This window comes from Sinocyclocheilus grahami, unplaced genomic scaffold (assembly GCF_001515645.1).
Source record: "Sinocyclocheilus grahami isolate Dianchi unplaced genomic scaffold, SAMN03320097.WGS_v1.1 scaffold152.1, whole genome shotgun sequence".
In the NCBI taxonomy this organism is placed as follows: Eukaryota; Metazoa; Chordata; class Actinopteri; order Cypriniformes; family Cyprinidae; genus Sinocyclocheilus; species Sinocyclocheilus grahami.
In genome coordinates this window covers 242,015-250,831 of record NW_015505331.1, presented here as the reverse complement: position 1 = coordinate 250,831, position 8,817 = coordinate 242,015, and the positions used below count along the sequence as shown (strand labels likewise).

General features: G+C 37.2%; 1 protein-coding gene across 1 annotated transcript; it reads left to right on the top strand.

The window, feature by feature from the left end:
* The first annotated feature begins 430 nt into the window (after positions 1-430).
* Positions 431-8,471, top strand: LOC107592355 (coiled-coil alpha-helical rod protein 1-like). The gene is made up of 17 exons (XM_016281855.1): positions 431-750; positions 1,302-1,554; positions 1,637-1,795; positions 1,868-1,943; positions 2,053-2,160; positions 2,665-2,759; positions 2,863-2,977; positions 3,094-3,204; positions 3,320-3,460; positions 4,358-4,468; positions 5,131-5,237; positions 5,442-5,554; positions 5,630-5,705; positions 5,874-5,875; positions 6,828-6,979; positions 7,999-8,128; positions 8,320-8,471. Exons 1-17 carry the CDS (start codon positions 684-686, stop codon positions 8,445-8,447), a joined length of 1,944 nt encoding a protein of 647 aa, XP_016137341.1. The 5' UTR covers positions 431-683; the 3' UTR covers positions 8,448-8,471.
* Positions 8,472-8,817: the final 346 nt, after the last annotated feature.

Sequence of the window (8,817 nt, the reverse complement as noted above, 5' to 3'; positions counted from 1 at the left end):
AAATTCACTGAGGAGGGGTTTGGCTGGACAGAGCCTGCTGCAGTGGAAGCGTGGCGGCCCGTCCATCACAAAAACCAGAGCGAGAAAATATTACATCATCACTCTGACAACAGGTATACAAACACAACAGTACTGCCCCTGAAAAGACCAATGATTTTAGTGGTCTGTCTATAAATGTATCCCACTCTCTGTCAGGTTGGCAGAAGATGAGAGGAGCAGCTCAAAGCCCCTGCTGCAAGAGATGGAAAGGTTAAGAGAAGACAAGAAAATTATGAGAGGCGAGATGGAGCGTCTGGAAGGAAGAGTAGAGCTTTTGAGAAAGCAGATCAAGGATCAGCAAAACCAAATAAACAGGTACAAACACTCACACTGACTGACTTGTTACTTTCACTGTTAGCTCTGCAGGGCTCCGGTGTAGTGCCGAAATTTGCACCCTGCCATTGAGTTTGACACTCGTGTTGAATTAGTTGTTCAATAGAGACTGCAAGGGGCGCTGTGGTGTCTCGCAGCGAGACCGGAAATCTCTGCCATGACAACTGCACGCGCAGCTTTGAAATCAACGTCGGGGAGGACGCACACTTTCTAAAACTATGACGGGAAATATTCATCAAAACATTACAATTTAAACATTTTACACATTTATACAAGACCGCTTTTGAAAGACTGGACTTTTAGAGGTTATTATGGATATGTGGAAAGCAGAAAAGCTGAACGCACCGGCGGACTTCATGAAAGCTCAAGATGATGGCGGTAAACAAACAGAATCAAACCGAATGCAGACTGACATAAATAAAATAGGCAAACACAAACGAGCTAGTGATCTTATATTAATATCAAACGATTAATATTCATTGTATTACTGTTTATTTATTGTATCAAAATATCCAGTATATTTGATTTGTGTATTCTGGGTAGTTGACATGTCAAACAGTGATAGCTCTGCAGTGTGATAAAGTAGATTTCATCTAACACCATTTAAACAGCTTTTACGTTCTTGTATATTGTCTTAATGGCAGTTTATGTGACTCGAACTCAGACTTCATGGACTATTTGTACTTCTAAAAGTGAACTGGAGGAAATCTAAAGGGTTATTAAAAATAATAACTTAATAGAAGCTAACGAGCAGTACTGTTAAATTGTGTCGTATGTGAGGCATCTGTAATGTTGTGAATGTGAGTGTGAAGAAAAAAATCCAGATGCTCAGGGGACACACACTCAGAATAGAGATTTGAAGGTCCTGCCTTTATTTTGGCCTTTTTGTGTTCATTACATTAACGTCAGTCTGTCTGTTTGTCTTCCAGCATCTGTCTGTAACCCCACTCCTCCTCTGATGACACCTGCTCAGTTTACTGGGGGTCCTCTGGCCCGACCCACAGCTTCACAGACCGCTCCCACCCAAACTCTGCCACAGTCTTCACTCTTCAGAGCTCCGCCCCCTTCTAAATTCACTGAGGAGGGGTTTGGCTGGACAGAGCCTGCTGCAGTGGAAGCGTGGCGGCCCGTCCATCACAAAAACCAGAGCGAGAAAATATTACATCATCACTCTGACAACAGGTATACAAACACAACAGTACTGCCCCTGAAAAGACCAATGATTTTAGTGGTCTGTCTATAAATGTATCCCACTCTCTGTCAGGTTGGCAGAAGATGAGAGGAGCAGCTCAAAGCCCCTGCTGCAAGAGATGGAAAGGTTAAGAGAAGACAAGAAAATTATGAGAGGCGAGATGGAGCGTCTGGAAGGAAGAGTAGAGCTTTTGAGAAAGCAGATCAAGGATCAGCAAAACCAAATAAACAGGTACAAACACTCACACTGACTGACTTGTTACTTTCACTGTGTATGTGAGCTGAAGTGTGTGTGTGTTTGCAGACAGTGTATAGAGAGTGATGAATTACACAGTGAGCTGAAGAGTTGCAAGGCTGAACTCGGTATGAGCCAAGACCAGGTAAATGCACTTTCACTTTATTCCCCGATCATTCAGAACAGGTGTAGAATGTGTATTATATGGCCAGAAATGCTATTTTTTTAAATGCAGCCTAAATTTGTGTGTCTAGCCTTCAATTCTAAAAAGGGAGTATGAATTACAACGTCAACATTTGGAGAAAGCGTTACAGGACTCAAAGCAGGAGATGACCAGACTGCAACAAAAACTAGAGACACAGGTAAGGCATAATTAACAATAGAGTGGCAATATTTTGTTTCCAATACTCTGAACGAAGTTTCTTTGTTTCAACAATGGATGATACAGTACCTCAGATGGTTGCCTTTTCAAATGATCTATTGTGATACTAAAAAGCTCATTACTAATGTGCAGACAAATGGCATAAACCTGGCATGTCCCATGAAATCCACCCCGACATCATTATTATACGAATATTATATGATATGGTAAGACAAGGAGACAGTTTTGAACACTGATTTTTTTTTTTATATGCTTGACCGGTGCTGCACAGGAAGTAACCTTACTGAGGACCCAAATACCAAAAAATCTTCCATAGTGCACTTTTTTTCCCCCCCTTTTTTGATAATTTCTTTCACTTCACAATACAGTGTCCAGATACTATTGTACACAAGAGTTTTTGTTTGCCATGGTAGATACAGTATGACTTCATTCTCAAACTAAGTGTAATGATCTATATGATATATTTTACCACTTTGAATATCAGAATGTGATGACCGGTGCTGCACAGGAAGTAGCCTTACTGAGGACCCAAATACAAGAAGTGATATCGGAGAGAGATGAGCTGAAAAATCAGCTGAGGTGAGTATCAAAAAACAAAACAAATGTTGCTTATGCTGCTCTCTAAATGACAAATCATTTACATGTCTGTTTATGTGATGTCACATGATTTGTACTTGTGCAGTGTCCTGAACAGCTCATTGCTGGAACAGTCTGAGTGTGTGCAGAAACTGCGCACATACATTGGCAGCAACATCACAGAGAAAAGAGAAGAGGAAGAGCTTAGACGACAGATACAGGTGTGTAAACACACAGTCCACTGAATTGCCATCAGTGCATCAGTTATGGTCCTTTGAATGAGTTTTTTTTCCCGTGACTGCATGAATGTAATTATTTTACAAATATGTCTGTATAGCATTTAGAGAAAGAAAAGGAAGCCCTGTCACTATCAGTCCAGCTGCTGAATGTTCGAGTGAACGCAGCCAATGACATTTTGGCCATTCAAGAGAAAGAGCTAGGTGAACAGGTAAGATTACACACACATGTAGACATATATATGTAGCGTTTGAAATGAATGACCAATGCAGTTTGACTGATACGAATTCATTAGTAGATTTAGTGGTACTTTATTATGTGTGTAGGTGCAGACTGACCCATTGTATTCTGGCAGTAAAGCTGGGCATATGTTGAGTGTTTGGAGACAAAAGGTCTTCATGCTGCTTGTTAAACTGCAGACTAGAGATTTAGAACTTCACATGGAGAAAACGCAACTACACAACATGGTAATGTAAACGTATTCTCACACACCTGCATAGTGTACTATAATAGATAAACATTCCTAACCACTGGTGTCAGTATTTTGTATTTTTATTTGACCCCTGAAATGTATTTTCAAAAAGTAATTTTTACCTATATAAGAGCATTTTTTGCTAACTATATTATCCATATACACTACTGCGCAAACACTACTGTTCATAGAAGTTCAAAATCAAAAATGCATTAATTTGATCTAAAGGTATTCATTATTACATATATATATATATATATATATATATATATATATATATATACACACGATGTTCTTTTGAAATCCTGGAAAAAAAGTATCACAGTTTTCACAAAAATATTAAGCAGCACGATTGTTTTTTAACATTGGAAATAAATGTTTCTTGAGCACAAAATCAACATTAGAATGATTTCTGAAGGATCATGTGATACTGAGAACTAGACTAATGGCTGATGAAAATTCAGCTTTGCCATCATAGGAATAAATTTGATTTTAAAATATATTAAAATTAGAAAACAATCATTTTAAAATTATATTTCATAATATGATGTTTTTGTTGTATTTTTAATAAAACAAATGTAGACTTGGTGAGGATAGCAGAAAACTTTCAAAAGCATAAAAAATCCCTAAACTTTTGAATGGTAGTGTATGTCAGTTACTTGAATCACTTAATTAAAATAAATGTTCAGTCTGTACAATTTTGACTGTTATGAAATCAAATCAACAAAAAATTGTCTGTTTTCCATGTTAGACTATTCATCTATTTATGTTCTACCATCACGATAGTAAAAGTAGATGTTTTTGAGTTGTGAGTGTTTACTTAATGTTGAGTGTTTTTTTTTAATCTGATTTTAGTACTTTTTTGTATGAATACATCTGTATCTGTGTGTAGGTTTCCTCTCTACAGCAGCAAGTAGAGTGTTTGCAGTCGCAGAACAGTGTCTTTCAGCACCAACTAGAGGATAAAACAGCTCAATTGGAGTTACAGCGTGTACACGCACGGGTACGCGACATGCACACATGCACACAGGTTAAGGTCAAGTCTGGTTTGGGGTCAGTTAGGTGTAGGTCTTGTGGTCCTTCCATTAGAATGAAATTCCTCTCGTTGGTAATGGATAAAGTCTGCACAGATGCCCGATGTTCTTCTGTCATTCATATTGAGCTTCTTGACTCGATATACATTTTCACAGCGCTTTACATGTCCGAACCAGGCATGCTGTGATGAAGGGTTTATTACATAACAGGTCTTCCAGGTGATATGACAGATGTGTGTGAAAAACTGTCTGAAATTTAAGTGGTTACTCACTAAAAGTGTAGCTCATTGATATTCGCATGATCAACTTTTGCACTTACTCTCCAAGCCTTATGAGCCTGTCCTGTTCGCACTCGTTCTTTTCTTGTTATCTTTGCCTTTTAACAGTCTGAACAGGTTGGATTGAGCTTAGCGAGGTTTAAGCTTGTAAATTGATGACTCAAAGAAGATCTGCTGTTTTAACATCACATTGTTTATCCGTGATTACTCGCCACATTCAGAGCAGCTGTCCAGCTGATCAGCTGTGCTACATGGTGACGGCACTGAAACTCTTCTTCTGTAGCGCCTGCAGGCAAGTGTGTTTTTCTGACAGACCATGTGCTTGCTTTGTGTGTGTGTGTGTGTGTGTTCAGGGAGTACAGCAGCAGTTGGACAGTGCTCTACAGGAGAATGCTCAGCTGAAAGAGTGCAATAAGAGCACAGAGGGATCACTGAATGATATCAGTGAAACGGCGCACAGGTAGCACCCACAATCACCAGGCCTTGAATCTGTTAGTGTTTTGTAAGTCTCTTTGGATTAAACAGGTTTAGTAAACACCAATATGACATGTCATGATTAGATTAAAGCTGACTGTTCATCTGACCAAAGCCCTGAAGCCAGCTCATCCATAAACATCTGTCTCTCTCTGTGTGTTATCTTTCTCCTCTGTGTCTCTATCATCAGGGTGATGTCAGCCGTAGAAATGAAGGCAGGTCAGATGGAAGCAGCTCAGTCCAGTGTAAGTCAGCTGAACCAGAGACTCGCTTTTGCTGCCAAACGTCTGGACACCGTACATGGTGAGAGTGTCATCTGTGCGCAAGTGTATGCAAGTGGGTTTTTACTTTTAATATACATGGGATGTTTGTCTGCAGGGCTGCTGTTGAGGAAAGAAGCTCTTTGGAGAACCAAGAAAGCTACAAGATCTCCAGAGCCAGCATTGTCAGAGAGGTACAGAATCACAGGAATAAATGAAAGACATTGGTATTAAATGTAAATTTTCTTGAAGGTGCTTTTTTCACCACTAATTATTAGAAGCTTCAGAAACAAAAGATAGTTGAGGTTCAGCTTAATAGTTTATATTTAAAATGACCTAAAACAAGTTTTGTAATGTTTTAGATGTTTTATCCCACAATGCATTATGCAGTATTATTCTATTAAATATTGTTATTAATATAATAATTATTATTATTATTACCATCACCTTCTATTTTCTAGTGTCACAAATAAACCAGAAATAATATGTCCCTTCTAGGGCGGTCACAATAACGGTCGCAATAACCGCAATATTGTACTATTGCCATACTGACAAGCTAACCACAGAGTATGACAAGCAACCGTGACAAACGCGATGTTCACATTTTGTTTTTGTTTTTTTTTCTTTTCATGAGGCTATGCCCTTCTTGTTTTACACTTAATGCATGCGTATTGAATGTTCAATAAGTTAATAATCATAACAAGAGTGAAGAGAGTAGTATCAAACTGTGATTTGTACATGGGTTCCGTAGATTTGCACTAAACCGAGAGAGAGATCGTCTGAGCATGCGCAGTTACCTGCACCTGTCCTTCAGGTTAAGTCTATATATATTCATGGGAAAAAAAAAAAGTTTGCCATCAGTTGTCAAGATGAAAGCGATGCCTTTGTCATAGCATCCTTTCAGCGTTTAAGTGGATTATCCACGACTGGTGTCAGCATTGTTCAAAGCATTGAATTAATGCCATTGTTCTCTATGAAGTGAAACATTAGCTTCATCATTACCCAGGTAATGTGTTTCTTCACCGTGACAGTCCTATTTTCTTTATAATAAAAGTAATATTAATGATTATTATTATTATTAATATTACCTTCCATTTCCAGTGTGACATATTAGCCACACATAATATCAGCCTTCCTTTTCTTTATCTTTTTTTTCGAAACATTAATTGATCCCTCTTTTAAGAGAAGACACAGCGTTGGATTAAAAATAGCTGTTTGTAAAATAGTGTTATTGTTTTTTTTTGCGAGATTGAACATACAGAAAAAGTGTTAATGTGACAAATTTGTAGTATACTCTTTTCTATGTGTCTGTGCAGTGGTAGTTTTGCGACAGGTTCAGAGGCAGGTGGAGAGAGAGAAAGACCAGATGAAAGCCGTAGAGAAAGAGAGAACCGAACACACACACAAACGGATCACACATCTGCAGAAACAGCTGAAAGAAAAGGACAAAGACTGCAACCTTCTCCTGGTGAGTCATGTGCACACACATACACGCTCAGCTATTCTTACTGAGGGGCATCAGCAGCAGTCCTGGCTTATTTGGCGGCCTTAGTGACATAGGACACAACCTATCTTGCCAAGGAAAAAAAAAACTTTAACTTATAATATGAAACATTTTTACAAATTTAGAATTTTAATTTTAGACATGCAGCATTTAACATAACTGAATTTTGAATCAAGTGGCATTTTATTGATTTGTATTTTTAATAATTTTTATGTGAATCAAGCTGTGTTTATTTGATCAAAAAATACAGGATAAACAGTTGTATTGTGAAATATAATAATTTAAATTTTTCTATTTTTAATTTTAAGTTTTCTATTTGAATGTATTTTAAGATGCAATTTATTCCTGATGCCAAAGCTGAATTTTCAGCAGCCAATTACTTCAGTTTTTACTCATGTGATCCTTCAGAAATTATAATATGATGATTTGGTGCTCAAGAAACATCTCATTACTGTCAATGTTGAAAAATGTTGTGCTGTTTAATATTTTTGTCAAAACTGTTACATTTTTCCAGGATTCTTTTATGAATAGAAAGTTTAAAATAACAGCATCTTTTGTAAAAAAAAAAAAAAAAATATGTATATATATATATATTGTTACTGGCACTTTTTTGATTAACTATACTGTAAATTAGGCTGGATTTAGGTTGTTATAAAATTACAACTTAAAGTTTTGTAATTTTGCAAGTTTTATAATCAAACTTGAAGCTGTAATTTTATAATCTGAATATTTCCAGCTAATTTCAGAACTAATTTTGCTGGAGGAAAAATTCAGATCTGAGTGAGATGAGGTGTGAGTATTTGAATTTCAGTTTAAAGCCGTTTAAAATATGTGAATGGATGGTTTCTGCTACTTTACGTAGATAACAAAGATGCAAATTATTATTTAGCAAGTTCTATTTAAAATGTGCTTGGCTCAGAGATCTGAGAGTTTTCTTAGATCTGTTTCTGTCCTTTACTTTCTATTGTTGTGTGTGTATGCAGGCAGTGGTTCAGGAACAGGGTTTGATGAATGAATATAAAATACTGAGAAGATCAGCAATTCGGACAACTGAGGCCCTTAAACAAAAGCATCATCCTCAGTCTGAGAGCAGCAATCCTTCAACACCTGAAAGTAAGCATATACTGACACTCACTTATGAAATCAACAGTTAGTTTGATGCTTTTTTTGCCCATGATATGCATTCATATTTATAATTTTGTAATATCTTTGATAATTTGTTCATTCATACATTGATTAGTTTTTTTTATGTCTACTTGATGTTCTTACGCACTTGACTTTCCTCAATCCTGCTTCTCTCTCAGGTCTGCTGGGGGCACTGCAGGCTCTTAGTGCTGCAGTAATGGGCAGCTCAGAGGAAGAGGATGATGAGGAGGTTCAGGCCTTCACTGTGACACTAACACCCTCTTGTGCTGACACACATAAAGCATAGGGCTGAACACACCAATCAATTCTCCTCTCGTGGGGTTTGATGTCTGTTTTATAATTTAATAAAAGAGATTTTTGTAAAATTAGACCTGTAGATCTTTCAGTTAATCTCCCATGGTTTGCAAAATTACACATTTCTGTCGGTGCCTTTACATCATAGTATTAATTATTGGTTTATATTTCAGATTTATTGGAAATTATCCCATATCCTTGAGAGCAATGAATATGTGGAAAATGAGAAGCTGCCATTGGTCAATAATAATAATCTAGTGTGAGTGATATTCTCTAAAATGTATGGAAGCCCGTTTCCGCCACTGAATAAAAAAAATATAATTCTGTAAGTCATAATAATGAGAAACTTTCTCGAAATAATG